The sequence below is a fragment of the Lipomyces doorenjongii genome (assembly GCF_038497915.1).
Source record: "Lipomyces doorenjongii strain NRRL Y-27504 unplaced genomic scaffold V1508scaffold_3, whole genome shotgun sequence".
In the NCBI taxonomy this organism is placed as follows: domain Eukaryota; kingdom Fungi; phylum Ascomycota; class Lipomycetes; order Lipomycetales; family Lipomycetaceae; genus Lipomyces; species Lipomyces doorenjongii.
Genome location: NW_027118070.1, coordinates 270,969 through 291,203, shown reverse-complemented (window position 1 = coordinate 291,203; position 20,235 = coordinate 270,969). Strand labels below are relative to the sequence as shown.

The window sequence follows — 20,235 nt, the reverse complement described above, 5'->3', positions numbered from 1 at the left end:
TTAGACGCGGTAGCATTGTCGTCGTCGTTGGCGATGTGAACCGCGGGGTGGCTGTTGGTGCTTGTGGTTGCGTTGCTGATGCCGTCGCTGTCTGTCATCCTCATCCGGCTGTTATTACTGCTACTGCTGCTGTTGCTAACGATGATGGTGAATGAAGATAGCTTACTGAGTTCGGTGACGCAAAATCCTCGTGCAACGCCGAGACGTACTACCGTCGTGCGGCTCACATTGTTTGCCCGGTGAATCAATGGAACTGAAGCACAATATATATGGCACACAAATATACATTAAATTAGTATTTACAGGCATTATAAATTCCCAGAAACTCCGAATCCAGCGTGACGACAATCTTACAGTTCGTCCCGGATAACAAAGCGAAAATCTTCTGCCTCCTCCCGCTGCTCCTCGTTATCATCTGTCGCATCCTCCTCCTCATTGTCTTCAGCATCTCCATCCTCGTCTTGCCATAAGTTCTTCGGCGATGACGACGCCGACCTCGACAAGTCCAAATTGCTGGAGATTTCATCAAGCATCGCACCACCGGAGAACTCTCGCAGCTCATCTTTCAGCTTCTGAGGATACTTATCCAGCAAACCTTGCCTATCCTCCGAGCCATGGGCACTATGGCTCTGGTCGAGCTCGACTTGGACTTCTCCTTTGCTGACAACAACCGTCACAACTCCAATAACCTGGCCATTAATATCCACCAGCGCAACCGAGTACGAAAAATCATCGTCTGCCGACGCTACTTTCCCTTCAGGGGTGAGGAAGGTGCCTGCTGCCATCTGGCTCTCAATGTCGCGTATCAGCATGTTCGCCGATGTCACCAGGTCGGGTCCATCTTTTGCCGCAAGTCTTCCTCCTCGAAATGCATTATCCATCTCTACATCGGCGTCGTCTATATGAGTCTCTGCACTATAGTCGGCATTGGTAGAAGACCTCAGCCCGACCTCGTCATTCGATGAAGAACCTTTTGCATCATCCAAAGAAGATATTAATGTTTCCGACTCCGTTGCCACCGATATATCGGACTGCGCAGCCATGTTTCTATCAGCAGTCATAAGTTCAGATTGGCTGCGCTTCACTTTGTATCGCTTGCCGCCAATCATCTTGTACTTCGCCGCACTTTCATGCGCTGCATCAATGTCATGGTCAACCATCGCCGCCAAAACTTCTGCGTCAAAGGAGGCGGTTACTCTTGATTTCTCCATGTCTTCTTCTGACATAATACGTTGACACTTGATCTCATTTGCACGGTCCTCCTTGGGCGGCAAAAATGCCACATCCTGGCATAACCGAGGAGTATGGATAACCATCAAATAACGACAAGTCGTAACTTCCTTGATCCACGCTATCTTGTCATGCGAGTTCTGATTGCAATGAAATTGTATTTCAATCTTTCGCTCCCTTCCGGTCAAGTCACAGATACTTCCACCGCCAATTTTCTGTACCAAGTACCGCATCTCACCTGCCGACTGCACTGTCTTCTCCTCGCCAAGGCTTGATTGCGCATTGTCTCCCTGCTCCTTATTACTTTCTTCACTGCCCTTCTGCCGTGGCACACGCCCGAGTACGTACGACTCGCTTGGATCTTCCTTGGGCGGATAGAGTGTAACACCTTTCTGGGGTGCCAACTGATGAAACTGCTTCACTTCTACCTTGTGGCAAAAAGAATACGTCCACCATCCCGCCATCTATTTCACATATTAGTAACTGCAGTTATGTCCTACCTACAAATACAGAACTTGCATAGTACAAACACGTGCCATTCAATGGCTCAAGTAGATCCCATCCACTAGCCTGGGCACGCGTCAGCTCCTTCTCTTCTTCCGACTTCGACAACTCCTTCTCTGAAGCGTTAAGTACGGCCTGTGGTTCAAGAACTGGTAGTGAGCATAAAAACTTCTCGCCATGTAGTTTCAATGCCTCGTAGTGCTCCACATTTTTGTCATTGCTACTCGGTACTAGCTCGCCTTGTCCACTTAGTAGTCGTGCTGCATCATCTTCACTAATAACATCATTTGACATCGAAATTTGAGACTAAGCAGCACAGTTAGTTACTGCGGTATATAGTAGATCAACGGACCAGAACTACCTGGGGCAATGCAAGAATATCATCCTGTACCGAAAATAATCCAACAACGGGAACGACAGCTAGCATGGAGAGCATTGCCCAGTACCAGGCTGACCGTTGAATCTTCGCTGCTAAAACCATATCATTCAATGTCACAACCACAATACTCCACGGTAGACAACGAGTGCTTATGTGTATTCTGGTAGATATATTGGAAACGGTAATTCCGGCGGACAAACAGAAGCGTGACACTTTCGGCCACCTAGCTTGGTTAGGGTCTGCTGCTAATCATGACGAACCTTGGCAGATCGCAATTTTGAGATTCCGTTATTAATGTTGGACTGCTCGACACCTCTTTTTTATCTACATCGTATTGAGACCCATTCAAATGGCACTATTCCCTCCAATCGATAACTTATCTCAATCTTTATCGCTATCTGATCTCGAACCGCTCGAATCGTTAGCGGCGCGCGCCCCGATAGATGATACGAACGTTAGCCGATACTACAGTCTGTTTATATACTGTCTTATCATAAATGACGACATTGAAGAAGCGCGATTCCTTTTAAAACGCGCGTCTGCTGCTAGGAGGACAATATCAGCGGATTCAACTGAAGTCACAGACACAACTGCACCGCTAAGTATTGCAAGGAAGATCCTTACATCTCTATGGACAAAGAACTATGTTGAGTTCTTTTCAACGGTTGAGGCAGAGCTACATAGTGTGCCACTAGAATCGCCAGAGGCTAATATGCTGCGGACACTTGCCGATCACGTTCGCGAGGCCAACTACAAGTTTGTGTCACGCGCATTTTTGTCAGGGGCTTTGTCTGATATTGCTGTTTATTTTGGCATACCTGAAATTGACGCAAAAGAGTTCTTGGTACGAAAAGGGTGGAGCGTTACCGATGAATTGACAGTGAGAGCTCCAGCACTTTCAAAAGGCATGTTGACACTACATTACGTTACATCTTGTTGAATGTTATGATTGTCTAATGTGTCTCACAGAACCAACAAAAGCTGCAGCACAACAGAAAGCCAGATTGGATTCGTTAACCTCGTTGATTACGCACATGCAGAGGGCATAGTTGGGCACACTCATGTAATGTATATAGAACATAATGTACCAGATGTGGCATCACCTGCACCACAGTTCCTTCGTCCTCACAACTTTTCAGTTATCTGTGATTAACTTCGTCGCGATTGTGCCCACACAAATCAACGTGGATCGGTATTCGCAGACCCCTTCTCGGCCTGTGCAACTAGTCTTCGCATATGTCTCCATTCCTCCGACCTAGCATTTGCGGCGCCTCCCAAATTGTCTCCAACTTCAAATACAGTTATTACCGCAGACAAGCCTCCAACAGCTAATAGTTTTCCGTCGCTCTTCTCCCACGCAACTTTATTCAAAGCTTGGCATTTTGTCCCGCTAGCAATTGCAGGTTTAGTACTAGTAATCGGAACCTCAGTCTCCTTCGATAGATCCCAAATATCTACTTTTCCGGCGCATCCAACCGACGCGAAAACTGCCGGACGAACAGGATTCCATGCAACATCGTAGACAGCATCGTCCGCGGAGAACTCCATCAGTGGTTCAATCATACTTGACATCTGAGAACTTGAATTTGAACTAGGCGTGCCTATGCTCGGAGCATTTTTGATTCCCTGCTTAGTCAAGTTCGTAGTCGAAATAGTTAGTCTGCGTACTCGCCACAACTTTAGCGTCCAGTCCAAACTCGAACTCAAGACAAGATCACTCAGGTCCAGTGGGCCATACGGTGGGTGGAAGCTAAGTGATGAAACTGGCGCTGGATGACTGTGGTAGATCGTCGACGGATCTAGACCGGCTTTTGCACCAGCTCGAACGCTGCGATTGCATGTATATATATTACCGTCCTCACTTCCAACGAGAAAGTAGCTGGGATCGGAAGCTTGAAATCCCAGAGCCGTAGGAGCAAGATCTTCGGTTCGTGATGGAGATTGCAGCTTGAAGTCATGCACTTCCTACCCATTATGTTAGCAACTCGAAATGACAATTGCCAAAACTGTCACTTGCATGAGGCTGCGCTAGAAAGTCGGCATTCCAGCCACACACACGACCGTCCGTACTGCTGCTAATAATACTTGCCGCATTTTTTGTACCGACAAATTCAAGAGAGTAAACAGGATGCGTATGCCCAGTGCCTGTAAGTGGTGATTTAAGAATGGCCTCTGATTTCGCTCGTATGTCCCATACTAATACTTGACCATTATAGCAGCCGCCAACAATTAGATTCGGATGAAAAGGCGAGAATTTGCAGGAGAGAATATCGCTCTAGATAGTTGGATTAGAATAAGATTAATTCCTTAAATAAAATATCTCACCTGAGAGTGAAAAACGTACTCCGGTCGATCACGGAGATGAGTATTCCAGACCTGTACTATTCCCAGTGGATCGCGTATGGACTGCGAATTTTTTGAGTAAGCCGCCAGAAATAGTTCGGAGTATTTTTGGGACCAATCGATGGCAGTGACCACGCGATTAGTAGACCACCTATCCGAAAGAAACTGTTCCAGTTGTTTTACCCCTCCCTCTGCCTGCGACCCACTGTGATATTGGTTGGCATATACTGTGGAAGTAATGGCATTATACATACTCTTTATCTTGCAAGTCAGACGCATAATCGACTAATACGTCGTAGTCATCGTCCAGTGCCCGTTCCACAATCTTACTTGACCGCTCTATAAACTGAAAAAACTCTTCTGACTGCAATAATTCAGACTTTTCCTCTGGCTCCAGGTCCTTAATCTTCATTCTTGGTGCCAGTGGCTCTTTCTCCATGTTTGGACTGTCCCCAGACTCCTGCTGAAGCTCTTCCTTGATCTCTCTTCTCAACCGCTCTCTGACCTCGTCTTGTGATTCTCCAGGACCAGCAGCGCTCAATACAGCAGGATGGGGAAATTCAAAGTGTAATTCTTCTGCGAGAAAAGATTCCGCAGTCTGGACCTCTTTACTATATGTAATTGTTTCCTTAGTCGCTCTCCCATCTGCTTCGTTCTCGGCTATGTGCATTTGCGCTATAGGGGGAGAATCGAACATAGTAATAATTACGGTGGAAAGATCAGAATCTGTCCTTTTGGGGTCATTAGTTAGCTCGAACCTACCATTACAATAACAGTCCCTACATACGCTGATGCTTTCCGAGGGAGAAGCGGCGCACTGTCGATGAAGGGCTCACTGTTTTCCTGTCCAGCCGAAGCTAGGTCATCTTCTTCTAATCGGGACTGGGAGCGTGGTGAGCCGACCAAACTAGCTACAAGTTTATCGATATCAGAGCGTCTATCAACCGCACTTCGCGAAGGAGATAACGACTAATATAATCAATTAGCTGTACTAAGAATCTAATTGATGATGGTACTGACTGTATCGCGAGCTAGAGACAGCTGAGCCATTTGGAGCCGCTGCTCGCGTTGCCGTCGCAAATCGGCCAGCTTAGCCTTTTTGGCTTCAATCTCGGCTCGCCGCTGTTCCATGGTATGTAAATTAAATTAATGACTCCCGTACAGAATATATATTTTCATGATAATAACGGAGTGAATCTAGGCGAAAGTATTACAAATATTTACCTTTGATTTTGGTTGTATTTTCCGCGGTGGTCTGTGCTAAGCCGGCCCCCCTCCCCCTGAGATCGCGCCCTAACCACAAAAGTTTTGGTATCATACTAAATCGACTGTATGCTATATCATTTTTTTGTCAAACCCCTTTCAACATAGGCAATGCGTTATCTTCCAGCTAGTATTCTCCAGCATCTATTTAATAAAGCTGTAATGCACATAGTCAGCCATAACTCCAATAAATTGATTTCGATATCGTATTCTCCGTACTATATATGCCCCACGACCTATTGAAAATACAGAAATACATCATACAACAGATCCAATCCCATAACTGCAGCCATTTGTAGGATCGGTTCCAATAACTTTGCAAAAACAGTTGGATGCATATTGGATAAGTTCTACAATGTACGTTAGAAAAGCATATGTCAATACATGGATGATTAGGACTGTTTACCTCGGCAGTAAATACATACTTCTGCATAATGAGCCGGACCTTTGACATATCAATGCTGCTCTCGATTTCCTCTTGTCCTGCTACCCCTGGCATGTCTGTATCGAATACAGTCTGTATTACTTGCATATGGTCGTCCTCGTCATCATCTTCATATCGCTCCTCATTGTTTCGACTAGAATTCAATGTATCCGACGCTATTCTCAGATATTTGGCAGAGTCTCGCCCTCTATGATTTTGAGCAAATGACACGTACTCAGATTTTTTGAATTCAGCCGCAAATTTATCAAACGAAAAATAACGATAGAGTTCTGGATCTAGAAGCTCACTTGGACCAAATGACGCCTTGTACTTCATCTTCTGACAGCTGTAGATATACAAACCTGATCGATTACATCAGCATAGAACCGGTAAATTTTTTAGTGCCATCCTTACCAATATGGTAATATGTCCGCTGTTCCTCAAGAGACAGTGCGATCTCACGACATGCACTCAGCTTCCCGAGACTGTATTTCGAGTATTCCTCTCTGCACATAAAGTACACACCTGAGATTGTATCCGGTAAAATGTCCAAGACGGCCATGGCTATCAATTGATTATCCAAATAGTACATCTGGTGCCACAGCCCTAGTCGTTTCCTTGCTGGCTGTGATCCATCTGCAGATACAACGTTTTCCATGACGTATGGATCGTAGTCTCGTTCAAATTCGAATGGGCGTCCACAAAGGAATTGTCTGAAGCCGTGTTTGGTAATCTTACTATCTGGCTCATGATGGCACGTCTTCTGGTAATGTCTGTATAGCGCGAACTTTTCCTCAGTGCAGTCTGGTGGTACCATGCGAACCACGAACTTATGTGCAGTGGGAACGTGAGCGAGTTCTTGAGGAAGATGGTCATACTCAGCACGATGTATTGTGGAGATAAGATCAAATTCGGGATTGTGCTTGCCGACTCTGTGTCACAAGGAGTTAGAAGTCCCGTTGAGTTATTAGCCTCAAAGGAAACATACGAAGACGCCGAGTGCGAAGACGAATTATAACGTCTTAACGCTTCCTCGTATTGAGCGCCTACTATGAACCTGTTGAACCGATTGATTGCCTGACGATGTTCCTTCGATGGTCTGAAATCAGACGCCTTGAGACGAATGGTGTATTGCGGACAGCATGAGTTGAGGAGATCGGGCTCAAATCTCTGTCAACGGCGTGCTCGTGCTCATCGTGCGATAATTCAAGAAAGAAAGCTCACCTTGTAAAGAAACGTCCCGGATCTGAGCACGTAGACAATTAACGGCTATTCTGGCAGCAACTAATGTTCTAATGCATACCTTCTAAATCCACGGTCCATAAGGCGCTGATAGAGATCGACAGTCATTGAAACCGAAGTAAACCCGAAGACGCAACTACCGGATGAGCGATGGCAATATCCGCATCTGCGCTCACCTATGTAGTGTCCCGGACGGACGGCCGCAATCGGAGTATCTTCAAGCAGCATAATTTGGCTGTGTTGATTGATATCTGCACCGAACTGGGGGCCCGGTAGGACTGTCGTATTACTATTGCACAGTGGCTTGTCTCATCGCGCCTAGCAGTGCACAGCCACAACGACGAGTATTGCCACTACATTTCATTGATCAAAAATATCAACTTGGTTCATAATGCTCCAGGCTGAGCGCGACTGCAGAGAACCGACGTCCTAGAGGCAAAATTGTAGGGCACTAGATACAGCAATTGGTATTGGCAAATCCTGAAACCACCGATGCCATATTGGCAGAAATTATGTTCCAGATACATAGAGCTACATCGAGGTCGATAGGTTATTGGCAACTCGTAATAACTACTAGTCTATACGATACAAGCGAAGAGCTTAGCATATTGGTATTCGCGTTTGGCAATAATTGCAGTTAATATGATGTGGCCATAACCTTAGGCTACTATAGTCAAGTATAATAAGCCCTCCAATCCAACTACACGGGTAACAAGCGTACGGTGACATCATCGAGCCTATGTCCGCTGGCATTCTTAAAGGTGCGGCGTCGTAGTCTTAGGTGTGCGTCACAGCCGCACCAAGCGAACGGCATTCACGGTCAAAACAGGCGAATCGCCTATACAATGGAGTGATGATCTCGTCTCCTCAATCTGCTTATTGTAGCAGATATAAAGTATCTACATGCAACTCTCCTTGTCTCATAAGTATAGATGCTCTCTTGTCATTGTCTGGGAAGCTAACGCACGTTGACAGTTAATAATCAGGTGGTGTCAGCAGGCAGTCCACTGACTGGCACAGTCAGCCTCACTCTGGACGAACCAACCAGTATTGAAGTTTCCGTCCGCTTTAAGGGATCTCATCCACTGCGCGAATAGTCAACAACGGTCAGACGAACCGCGTCACTGAGCGACATTCGCATGTGGAAATAATTATTCACTCTTTGATCAGCCAAGAGGCACTATTTTACCCCCCCTGGCGAGCATATCCTATAAATCACAAATCAAGTCCCTGTATACTCAGAGTGCACATGTCTTGCCCATTGCGACCAGTACAGCCAGTTCCGTTTCTCAAGATGGACGTTCCGACACACAGGAGTGTATGTTGGCTTAGTACGGACCAGTCTTCTACCACCTACGTGTCATGCTCGCCGTAGCATGTACGTCGATTATCGTCTCGTTGCTGCAGTTGATCGCCCTGAGCTTTTTAGATGGAAAAAGTCCGTATCGCGCACAATCACGTTGGTTCCTGCTACGCTGGTTCATTCATCTGCTCTGCTTTATGATCGCGACAGCAGGAACTTGGTCGAAGTATACAAAACGATCATTCTCTCAGCAAAATGCGACAAGTTACCAGAAGAGTATTTTGTCCATGGGCATTACCAAAAGTATCTGAGCTAAAAAAGCTCATTTCGTTTTCGTCCAAACATACATACGTCGACGTTCCATTAGAAGCTGAGACGATCCTGTACAATAGCGGTGAAGCTTCGATTGGCGAACATCTACCTTTTGAGCTATATATTTCAGTTCAGGTCGACGATATTTCGCGAATAGTTGGAATTGTGAATATAGAGCTCACGTCAATAAGGGTCGCATTGCGTTCAGAGACTTCTGGTTACGCTCAGAGACATCCCAACAGCTCGTCAGACAAGACCATTCTGTTTGAACATAATAAGCTTGACATTCCGCTGACTGCCGAAAAAAGCGAAGGGCGTGCACCTCGATTAAATCGATCGAATTGGGAAACAATATCGTTGCAGATTACGACATTATTAGGCGCTACCATTGGACTATCTGTTAATGATGGCGGCTCTAGAGCTATCGAGATCTCTCGTGCCATCGTTATCACCTCCGGAATAGATTATGATTTGGAGGCAAACATGTTATTGCCACCACGTTATCAGATGGCCGATTACAAGCACGAATACGAAAATGACAGCTTTAAAACCGACGAGGAGGCAGACTTTTTTGATTAGACAGCCATATCTGTGAATGAATATCTCCAAATAGTGAAGAATATATTAAGAAACTTACAACGAATACTATAAACCACTGGAAGGCGTATCAAATTTTCAACGAAATTGAATATTATAAAGCCCCCTTGTCTCGGCTTCAACAGACACTGCCTTTTGCAAATCGTCCATAATATCAAGCCATTCAAACAACACTTCCTGGTTCATTTCCAAATTATCATCCATACCTCTCTCGCGTAATACATTCTCCACCTGAAAATTCATCCACTTCACCAGTTCTACTGCTTTATTCAAATTTTTTTCCTCTGCAACTACTCGAGACAAGTACTTCTCGAGAAGATGGACATCGTCCATGTGAGGTCCTTGCATTTCTGCCACAGATGTCAATAACCAGGTCTGTAATAAATCTCTTAGATCGTCAATTTGATTCTTTCCTTGGAATGTAAGTATCGGATGTTGTAATTGGATAGTAGTCGACGATTCTGGTTCCTCGTTCTGTTTCTCAGCTGGTGAGTTCAGCAGATGATGTTTTCGTTCTTCCAGGATCTCATTGCGAATGTCTTCGGGTAGTTCTCTGAGAATATCCTCATCAACATTCAGTGCCCAGCTGCGACTATCGAGTTTCGATTTCTCATGACTCGTTAGTTTGAAGTCAGTCCCAGGTCTTCCAATCGTATTCAAACTCCAAGATTTCGAGGAGTTCCCTTTCGTTGACCTTGAAAACTTCCACTGATTCGGTTCCTGAAATCCTCTCCTCTTCGTCGGGCTTCGAAAATTGGCCGTAGCCTCTCGATATTGCTCCTCAAGCTCTTTAACAATCTCAACGGGCAATTCCGATAACACGTCTGGATCGATGCTAGACTGGGAAGGTATATCAAATGTGACCTGCGACTCGTCTTTCAACTTGGGTGTGAAGTTGTGAACCATTTTAGAATGACGGCTCTCTGAAATTTTCTTTTGAATGCCCTCTGGAAGTTCTCGCAGCACTTCCTCACTTACTTGTGTAGGAACGAAATACTGCGAAGCTTGCTTGGTGGCCAATTTAGAAGTAATAGGCTGCTGCATCGTGGATGATACTGGGCCATTATCATTGCTATAGTCAGCTTCCCTATCTTCTAATTTTCCATTCGCAACGTCGTCGTCCCTCTTTTTCATCCCGCTATTCGTTTGAAAAAGGGTAATTTGCTTGCCATCTTCGCCATGGGCCGACACCAATTTCGTCATTTGCAAGCCTAGCCCTCGTATATCCCCAACCGGAATCCGAAGCTTGCAGAGCAGGGATATTGCGATTCGACTAATATCACTAGGGTCAGATGTGGGAGACGCCGTAGTGTACGACCTACTGAACGTGTCACACTCTCCGCAACCGAGATACTTGGTCGGTTCCAGAGGGGCATTCTCTGCGCGCTTATAGACCTTCAGCGTCAGGTTGGTACCAATCACGGCCAGATTTGTAAGACGATTTGATAATTCACCCGCCAGTGACCCGAGAAACGTGTCAACCTGCTCTTTCGCTTCGAAGCGTACACCCCAATTGACCTCTGCACTAACACTTTTTCTCACTGAAATCTCGCCGACTTCGCGAAAGTCTTCGCCACGGGCATATGAATAAAGTTTATCTCCAGTTTTCCCACCTACGATAGTTTGAAGCTTTGACTTTGGCACGGTGAGGATATCTCCGACTTTGTCGATATGGAATCTCTCATTCAGCTGAGCGCCAATACTGTATCCAATGCCGGGAAGATCCTCAACCTGCAATCCCTTCATCAATTTCGCAATTTCGTTAGGTCGTACGCGATACTGACCAGCAGGCTTGGCCCATTTGGTAGCAAGCTTAGATTGCAATATATTGCCACCTATACCTACGCTAACATGACACTGCGTGAATTCAAATACTCTATTGCGGATCGACTTGGCAAGGCCGAGCGATTTTGCTTGGATTTCGTCGTCATTGGAGGACCAGCAGAGGGATGTAACGTCAAGTAAGGCCTCATCTATCGACACGGCTTCGATTTTGTCGGCACCAATACCGATCAGTACATTATACAAATGGCTTGATGCCTCTTCGTAAGCTTCGAATTCATACGGAAGGCTTATCAGCTCCGGACAGAGCTCTTTAGCACGTCGCATCCTGGTAGTTTATTAGCCAGCATCTCTGCGTAATATTTGCTACTAACTTACCACATGCCATTTCGCACTCCAAATTCTCTCGCAACATAGTTACAGCTTGCAACTTCCGAATTCTGATTTCCACCATGCCCCACACATACGGGTTTATCTGCGTACTGCGGTCGACTTCTAACTGCTATGGATGCAAAGAAGCAATCAAAATCAACGTGAAATATAACACGAGTATCAGCTGGGCAGTCCAGAGGATGTTTCGATGCCGGTGGCGATGAGGCTGATATCTGACTTTGAAACTTGAGCCTCAAATTTGCCTTCCACGTACTCAGATGATGAAGTCGCGATTGCCCGTAGTATGTCTGCAGGAAATCTGGATTCAAAACTGTGGAGTTCCGAGTATTTGGATTGGTAAGCAGAACCGCGTTGTGTTCCGTAGATGTAAACTTTTCTGATAATTTGGGAGGCATTATCAGAGGCGACGATTTCCTTGATTGTGTATCTAATGCATTCTGCTGAGGAGTTCTCGATGGAGAAACTGTTACAGCAGTATGTGGTTGTGTCAGTGGCGATCTCACCGGCGAAACGACAGGCGAAGGATTTGACTGCTTGCTCTGCTCATTTTCTTGTTGGTTAAAGACTGGAGCAATAGTAAGCCGTCTTTGAGATTCTGTTGGCTGAATAACCCGAAAATCATGCCATGGAAGAAGTTTGCCAGCTTCAATACTCTGGGTAATCCACTCCGGTTTCACGATTCTATACCGACCAAACTCGACCATTTTCTTTGGAGTCTGTATTCACGTTAGATCCTCTCTCCAAACGAACGTCTCAAATACGCACCAAAGATGAGGCAATTATGTGTGTAACAGCCGTCTTACCATCCATATACTGACTAAAGACGCCACCGTAAATTACTACCAACTTGTGGATCTCTCTGATACTGGGTGAGGTATATCCATTCACATGAACTATGCATCCTTTGAATATTGGCGGCCTCTCGCCACCACTGTCAAATTCACGTATGTGTGCATCTAGATTCTGGAGCTTGATTTTCTTGTTGCGGAAATACTCGCCAAACCCACCAAACTCAGAACCGGCATATTCCGCGCCATCTTCGTTGTCGAACGTATGATTCGCAAGCGCTGCGGCGAATTTTGGATTAGCTAGAGGTGGCGGGTGACGAGGTGGCATCCATTAACATTTAATTTGTTGCTTGATAGTTAACATATATATATGATTGCCAAATCCGGGACAGTGTGGTTGCAGAATGAGTTGCAGAGCATGAGCGACGCGACCGAGGTCGCATTCAATAGGTTTTTGCCTCATTCGTGACGTAAACAGTACAGTCCTAACCCTCTGTGAGGAACCACTGTGGGGCAGCATCTTTACAATAATGTTCGTGATCTCCACAACCGCTTTTAACTTAAGTATATAGTGTGAAATCCAGAGGATTATGGGTAACGCTCAACATGACATGGAGGAGGCAGAGGAGTCAATGACGACAATTGGCGCACTGAGTTCCGCCGAGAAGGAAGCAGTGCTCGGCATTAAGCCTGGTCACATCGAGTCAGAGGGACCGATGTCGTTGTTCCAGACATGCCTGCAAACATGCATGTTTCATGCTAATCGTAAGGTGTCTTAGTGATAAGAGTGTGGAGCATGTTAATAATCAGTATTGACGCCGTTAGGTATTATTGACGTTGGCGACATTCCGTACGATATCATAAAGCCCGTCCTGAGCAGAATGGGACCTAGCCAGTTGGTGCGTGAAATGCCATGTGTCTTTGCTTACTAGAATGTTAATATGGGTTCATTAGATTGCTGTTGAACAGAATAGCCCTGTGAGCTTGAATAAGTACTTGGCGGTTCATTCATTTTCGCTAACGCAAATCAACAGCATATCCAACTCGAATCGGATGAGCTGTGGGAGAGCTTTCTACGAGATACATTCAGCGAGCAAGAAATACAGGGGCTGATTGTTCCAAAACGAGGAGACGTTCGAAAGCAATACTACAGGCTACTTGAAGCTCGCCGGGCGCGCCTCAAGAAGACGTCCGAGAGAGTTAAAGCGCAATACGAAGCGCTAGAACGAGAAAAAGCGCAGAACAGGATTGTTACACTGGATATATTTGAAGACCCCGTGGAAGCCCAAAGAAGGAAGAAACGATTCTTCCAACAAACCTCTACAGCGGCATTAAAGAAGATGAGTGTAGTAAAACGAGCAAGGATGGAGTCCATGTCAAATCCAATTTTCTCGTCAGACAACATTAAGATTACCTCAGCTGGTAAGCCGACAACAGAGCCCACGAGTCATGCAGAGGCGGAGAGAAGGAGACAAGAGAAATTGAACCAAAGAATTGCGGAGAAAAATAAGCACCTGAAAAGTCGTGACTTGTCTCGGAGAGCAGCTACACTTCCAACAAGTCCAACATCCCCGAAAGGTCCGAGGAATAAGTCTGTGCACACTATCCAGTCACAACCGAAGTTGTCTTTCTTCGAGAGCTTGTCGCCTCACAAGCCAAAAATCCAACTGCCGCCGTCTACAAGGGATGCTCGAGAAATTGCATCTCCATTGTTACGTTCAAAAATGGTTCATAAAAAGGCATAGTATGGCATACTGGACGGTAATTATGTTGAATTCCTGCTTCGGGTGTCACATTCCAAGAGAGCTCTTGCTACGACGGCGCGCTATATAGACTTACGATAGAGGAGTGAATATACCTTTTTTGGTGCATTTGCTACCCTTAATTATATGAAATTAAGATGTGTATTAGTACAGTTTTGTTCATGTAACGACCTCTTGAAATTAAAATCTTGACTCCATACTCAACTCATATAGAATCATGGAACATCAATTATCGCACGCTCGTCTTAGGCGTTACTAAATCTCGATAATTGTGAATATTTCGAACAAAACGCCGAGATCCGATACCACCTTGCATGCCAGATGGCAACCGAGCTCAACTATCGGATCGTTTGATGACGTCGTCATGTCGTCGTCAAACGAGGCCGTGACGGCACCTGTCTTGCTACCGTGGCGCAGTAGCTTGTGTGTAGAGGATCTTACCCTGTCAAGGCTCCCCTTCTACCGCCATGGTGCAATACTTTAAGAGGATCTTAGCCAGTCATAGGCTCCTCTCCTGCCTTGTCGTTTTTGTACCTGCCCGCTCCAGGTGCAAATGCATTCAGGAAGTCATCTTAGTCTCCTCAAGCCAGGGCTTTCTGCAACCTCTCTGCTGCATCTTTTTGTTGATCGACGTCGCTCTCAACGCCTTCTTCGATCTAGCGACCATTCAATCTTTATGGCTCGCAGACATTCGTGGTGTGTCCAACGAGCCGTCCCAATCCACCTAGCTTTCGAGTATGTCCTTCTTATCTGCCGTAAGCGGAAATGCGTGATTAACTTTTCATACACAGAGGCAGTGGACTGGACGCCGACGTACACAAGGTTGTACAACACGAGAAGAAAGCCGCGACGCCGAAAGTGAACAGTGTGAACACACAGGACGCTTGTGCAAGGGAACGGCATAGGCAACCATTACTAGGTCTCTCGGGATTAGATTCCGGCAGATCCCAATCAAGCGATTGCTCGGCCAATGATAAATGCGTTAGAAGTTGGTATATTGAGCATACAGAGCCAGGTGCTGTGATTAGTGACTAATACGGCCCCAGAGGCAGGCAAGGTCACTAAACCGGTGCCATGACAAGAGAGTGGCGCCATCGAGATTGAGAAGATGGAAGATGGAGGAACGACGGAGACGATAAGAGGACAGTTGTCAGAGGAGCTCACGGCGATGACGTCCTGTAATGAGTTCCAAGTTGTCAATGAAGACTCCGGAATATACCCAATGAAAACCTCCGCGGGAACTTGTATGACTATGTGGGACCGGCGGTCGCGCCGTGTTCAGCCCTTTACCAATTTATGCCACGTGTCACTGACTTCCTGCGCAATTACAACGAAGAATTAATTCTTCGTAAGAACCGCGGTTGAATAGTTGCTGATGCTGACTGTCAAACAACAGCAGTCACATGGTACTCAAATCTCTTCCCTTCATTGAGTGTGATATAATACAGAAGACTGTGTCTTAGCATAGTAATGCAGAATACGAGCTATTAATCGCGTGAACATCCATCTGTCCGTAGACTTCGTGAGGGCCGTGTGAGTTGCCGAAGAACCCGAGATGAGAGTACGTGACGTCATGCTTACCCCTGAGAAATACATGAGCCCATCTCCCTTGAAACTCTAAGGTTCTCGGTAACTGACTCAGGACTGCGTGACCCTGTTCCTGTCGTGATGATTTTAGCCGTCGACATCGCCGCCAGCCGGCCATTATCGGATGCGCGAGGTTTGTGGCGTCATCGGCTGTGGCCAGGACTCGTATCTTTGCCTGGCACGAATGCATTTGCCGGATTCATTTTTATTTGTCCGCGCTCTCCCGATTGCCAAGTCGTTGCAACGCTGACTTGTCACACCACCCTCAGTGATTCCCGCAGGTGACGAAGAGCAGGCAGATTAGCGACATCGTATCACATTTACGTGTGTGTGTGTTTTGCTTAGCAAATCAATGATCACGCTGTATAGTCTTGCCGCCGCGTCGGTTGTTACTCTGCAGGCAGCGTGTCCTTGGTCCGCCACTAAATTGCTGCCACCGGAGCGCAGCGTTCCATGAGGTTCGAGCCGTCGCTGGTGCTCGTAATCATGCGGATGGAGTGGCACAAAAGGTACAGCAACTATTCAGCTAGCGGAGAACCGGGCGCGGGCGCCGAGTACCACTCATCATAGTGCATCACTGGCCTGCTCTCGATCTGGGCTCCACGCTCACATCCACCTATATAGTAACGCTGTCCCTCTGCACTGATCCATGCATTATTCTCACCATTGATTATTGACCGTATTTAAGGAACATTCGCTAGCTCATTCAAGCGTATTCAAGCTTTGACAACAAAAATGTCTTTCACTTTAATTCCTCGTGGTAACGCGGCGGTCTCCATCAACCCTGTCGCCTCCGATATCACCATCCGCCTGACATCCCATGGCAGTGATTGGTACTGGGCCGCGTTCTGTATCTTCGCCATCACTGCTCTGGCCTATATTGTCTCTGCAGCTTTCGTTCCACGCGCGGAGCGTATATTCCATTACTTCAGCATCGCTGCTGCGTTCTTTGCTTCTTTGACCTACTTCACTATGGCATCCAATCTCGGTAGTACCGGCATACAGACAGAGTTTTCTCACTATATGGGCGGCGGTATACGTCAGATATTCTACGCCAGGTAGGTGACTTGTGTAAGCTTGCTGACTTCCAGCAATCTGCTAACCATATCAAGATATGTCGGGTGGTTTTTGGTTTCACCGCTGATCCTTGCAAATATCTTGTTGTTTTCTGGCGTCGCGTGGCCCACTGTTCTCTTTACTCTCAGCGCCCAGGAAATCTATGTAGTGACTGCTTTAATTGGCTCGCTCGTCTCATCGACATATAAGTGGGGCTACTTTACGTTAGGCGTCGTTGCGTGGTTCTTGGTCATGTACCAACTTATATTCGTTGCCCGCGTCTCTGCCAAGGAACAGGGTTCAGATATCTATAGGCACTTTCGTGTCATGCTCTGCGGTATCTCGTTCATCTGGACCTTGTACCCTATTTCCTGGGGCCTCTCCGAGGGCGGTAATGTCATCGCACCCGACTCCGAAGCGGCCTTCTACGGTGTTCTCGATGTAATCACGTTGCCAGTCATCTGCTCGTATTTCGTTTACGCCAGTAGAAAGCTCTCAGTTGAACGTCTTGGTCTCACCTTTGAACGCGGATACAAGCGCCCGGTCGCTATTTTACCCATAACTGAAAAGCAGGCTGCCGCAGAGACGGCCGGCGGGGAACGTCACTCCGTAGAGACTGCAGTCAACAATGAAACGGCGGCTGTTTGAGTGGGGGAATAATTTCGTAGTTCATGATTGTGATCGATATGCTTACGTTTTCGTAATAATCAGTGTTGTTCTTTTGTGATATTGTCACACTGGTATCGATGAGCTGAGTAACAAGTTTAATGTGTAAGGTCGATATCATTGTGTGATACGATTATTCAATAATTATAATATTTACTTTATAGCTATCAACCACATGTAATAAAGCTTGACTTGTAGCCCAAAAAATGTGCTTAGAGACGTTGAGTGATATCTTAGTGTCTTCAGCGGCGGGTGAGCCATATCTCTTTGTTAATTATTATGCGTGTCATTCATTATAATAGATTAGGTCAGATTGATCTGAGTGTCCTTCTGTTCATCGAAAGGAGGCTTAGTGGAACCTGGCCTACTCTACAAGCGGATTGCCAGGCAAAGTTAACCGCCATCACATTGGTCCAATTCTATTGCTCCTCGACCATCAGTCGAGTCCTGCTTTGGCTGCCTCACTTCTACAATTATTTCATATACTTTAACTGCACTTCCACTATTTGCTTTCCGCAAACGAACCACTTGACTTACTACTAAGTCTAAGTCGGTGGCTGTCGGTAGCTGCCCAAAAACCACACCCTCGTAATCGTCGATCTGCTTTCAATATTCATATTCAGCCCGGAAAGTGACGCAATTATTCGATCACAGCGTATCCGAATCCATATCAGCAGATTCTCTATATCCTTATCCGTATGCACGACGGATATTCACGGATAGATCTCTTATCCGTCTACCTGTGCCGATCCCTAGCTGCATTCCGCATTGCCTGCGATGGTTCACACTGTGACTCATTCATGATCGGCTCACAGTCTTCGATAAATGTTGCCGGACACTTGAAGTAACTTTTGACCTAAACACGAGTTCAGGGGTTTGACATGCATGAATGCATGAAATGTCGTAGGATGAGCCGCACATCCGGCGGCGCATTACTCATTATCGTACATGTCTCCGACGAGCATCAACATTCGCATAGTGTTGGCTTCATTGAGTGCCTCAGAACACCGACCAAGTTTCTCCCCGGACTAATTGCAACCTCGGAAGTTCGGATTGCTGCGGAATCCCTAGCCGCAGCGACTGTCTGCGGGTAGTCATCTTGATGAATGCGCCACCAATTACACAGCCAGTTTGGATTGAGGTTACCACTGACTACCGAACCATCAAGTACATGTCAATATCTGAGATTGGCCTATTAGTCTAATCTCGTGGTTGCAGCCTTTGCAGCATCCTCGATTCTGTCTGCGGCAGAAGCTTGTCCAGCTGCAATTGGCAATCCCAGCCCTGCAACAGCCGCTGAGTACTGTTGATGCAGATTCTGGCGTAGAATCAGTCTACCAGAATATTATCCTCTCTTAATTCCTCCAAGATCAGATTGCCTTTTAATTGATCCAGGACAAGAGCAGTATAGCACTTGTCAGGGGTCGACTCGGTCTTCTTCATCATCAATTGCTGCTTCATCATCACGGCCATCGTCGAGGGCTCTGTAGTCGAGGCGCTTACAAGGAGTTGTCATCCCCGTGACTCAGACATTAGAGAGGTTCTGCAACGCAAATTTACATGTAAATAGCCCTAGTCCCCTTACGCCTGACGCCTGCCGCCGTAAATTTAAGCCCGGATTTTACGCTTTACACCATTTTGCTGGTTTCGAGTAACACTTTAAGGGCATGTTGACGACATATTTAAGGTTGACTTTATAGTTAGCGCTAGTATAACCTTTTCCCAGTCCATTCTGTGTAGCTCTATTATACCATTTATCTTGATCCCTCTCTCCTGCAGCCCCTTATTCTTCATATTATCGGCTGGGGAACCTAATTAACTGCTGTGAGTGCAGAGTTGAGCGAGGAGCAGACAAGTACAAGTAGGGCAAGACGGGAACCAAGGGAGGGAACGCAACCAAAATGATCGGGGAAAAATTAGAAAAGGCAAGTATAGGTAGGATTAAGACTTTTAAGAAGGATATATACGGAAATAAGTAAGGGGCAGGGTGAAACCGGAAGGAATATTGGATTAAGAGGACGCAGATCCAATGACATACGGTGATTGGGATTTAGTCGAAATAGGAAGAGGGATTTGAGCAGTAAATTACAAAAGCAGGAATAGTAGAAAATTAGTAGTATGAAAGAAGTGTAAGAGATTGAAGGACGAGAAAATGGGTTTGGATGTGCGGACGGAGGGAGGTTGATCTGAGCGTAGAGTAGTGGAAATGCGATTGGGACATTAAAAATAAAAGGGCCGAAATATTAGAGATAAGAATTAGCAGTAGAGAAACGAAAGTTTCAAAGAATTAAAGAATAAAATAAATTGTTGATGGATGTGAAGAAGGGAGTGAGGAGATTATGGACAGTTTATTTAGGACGGGGAAATTTGGAAGAAGGTGGGAGTAGTAGATGCAGAGGAATCAGCGTCCAACGAACAAGGAGGCAACACAACGACGAGATGAAAATTCACGTTCAGGGTTCAGGGTTCAGGGGCTTTGACAATTAGACTTGTCGGCAGCGCACTGGACAGTGCTGTTCTAGCAGACGCTGAATCGGAGGACGAAGTAGAAGTTGAGCAGGACATGTACATGTCCTCAGTCCTTCAACTTGAACACAACAACG

General features: G+C 46.1%; 8 protein-coding genes across 8 annotated transcripts; 4 read left to right on the top strand and 4 right to left on the bottom strand.

The window, feature by feature from the left end:
• Positions 1-258: 258 nt before the first annotated feature.
• Positions 259-2,457, bottom strand: V1508DRAFT_409400 (glucosidase II beta subunit-like protein-domain-containing protein). Its single transcript, XM_066939147.1, has 3 exons — positions 2,096-2,457; positions 1,750-2,040; positions 259-1,694 (listed from the first exon to the last, which is right to left on the bottom strand). Exons 1-3 carry the CDS (start codon positions 2,213-2,215, stop codon positions 351-353), a joined length of 1,755 nt encoding a protein of 584 aa, XP_066798585.1. The 5' UTR covers positions 2,216-2,457; the 3' UTR covers positions 259-350.
• On the top strand, positions 2,330-3,306 carry V1508DRAFT_409399 (uncharacterized protein). Its single transcript, XM_066939146.1, has one exon. It carries the CDS (start codon positions 2,463-2,465, stop codon positions 3,051-3,053), a length of 591 nt encoding a protein of 196 aa, XP_066798584.1. The 5' UTR covers positions 2,330-2,462; the 3' UTR covers positions 3,054-3,306.
• On the bottom strand, positions 3,018-5,692 carry V1508DRAFT_409395 (WD40-repeat-containing domain protein). Its single transcript, XM_066939145.1, has 6 exons — positions 5,477-5,692; positions 5,244-5,425; positions 4,711-5,187; positions 4,439-4,661; positions 4,131-4,388; positions 3,018-4,078 (listed from the first exon to the last, which is right to left on the bottom strand). The coding sequence occupies exons 1-6, from the start codon at positions 5,585-5,587 to the stop codon at positions 3,293-3,295; spliced, it is 2,037 nt and encodes a 678-aa protein (XP_066798583.1). The 5' UTR covers positions 5,588-5,692; the 3' UTR covers positions 3,018-3,292.
• Positions 5,558-8,021, bottom strand: V1508DRAFT_409391 (arginine-tRNA-protein transferase). The gene is made up of 7 exons (XM_066939144.1): positions 7,447-8,021; positions 7,368-7,389; positions 7,132-7,304; positions 6,558-7,075; positions 6,126-6,505; positions 5,681-6,069; positions 5,558-5,578 (listed from the first exon to the last, which is right to left on the bottom strand). Exons 1-6 carry the CDS (start codon positions 7,611-7,613, stop codon positions 5,956-5,958), a joined length of 1,374 nt encoding a protein of 457 aa, XP_066798582.1. The 5' UTR covers positions 7,614-8,021; the 3' UTR covers positions 5,558-5,578; positions 5,681-5,955.
• A 570-nt stretch (positions 8,022-8,591) lies between these two features.
• Positions 8,592-9,627, top strand: V1508DRAFT_151517 (uncharacterized protein). Its single transcript, XM_066936043.1, has one exon. It carries the CDS (start codon positions 8,944-8,946, stop codon positions 9,577-9,579), a length of 636 nt encoding a protein of 211 aa, XP_066798581.1. The 5' UTR covers positions 8,592-8,943; the 3' UTR covers positions 9,580-9,627.
• Positions 9,591-12,970, bottom strand: V1508DRAFT_409388 (uncharacterized protein). Its single transcript, XM_066939143.1, has 3 exons — positions 12,538-12,970; positions 11,758-12,488; positions 9,591-11,707 (listed from the first exon to the last, which is right to left on the bottom strand). The coding sequence occupies exons 1-3, from the start codon at positions 12,886-12,888 to the stop codon at positions 9,676-9,678; spliced, it is 3,114 nt and encodes a 1,037-aa protein (XP_066798580.1). The 5' UTR covers positions 12,889-12,970; the 3' UTR covers positions 9,591-9,675.
• V1508DRAFT_409385 (RNA polymerase II transcription factor SIII subunit A-domain-containing protein) lies at positions 12,889-14,531 on the top strand. The gene is made up of 4 exons (XM_066939142.1): positions 12,889-13,325; positions 13,386-13,459; positions 13,515-13,538; positions 13,595-14,531. Exons 1-4 carry the CDS (start codon positions 13,151-13,153, stop codon positions 14,303-14,305), a joined length of 984 nt encoding a protein of 327 aa, XP_066798579.1. The 5' UTR covers positions 12,889-13,150; the 3' UTR covers positions 14,306-14,531.
• A 1,809-nt stretch (positions 14,532-16,340) lies between these two features.
• Positions 16,341-17,875, top strand: V1508DRAFT_151524 (uncharacterized protein). Its single transcript, XM_066936044.1, has 3 exons — positions 16,341-16,533; positions 16,599-16,968; positions 17,023-17,875. The coding sequence occupies exons 2-3, from the start codon at positions 16,646-16,648 to the stop codon at positions 17,612-17,614; spliced, it is 915 nt and encodes a 304-aa protein (XP_066798578.1). The 5' UTR covers positions 16,341-16,533; positions 16,599-16,645; the 3' UTR covers positions 17,615-17,875.
• Positions 17,876-20,235: the final 2,360 nt, after the last annotated feature.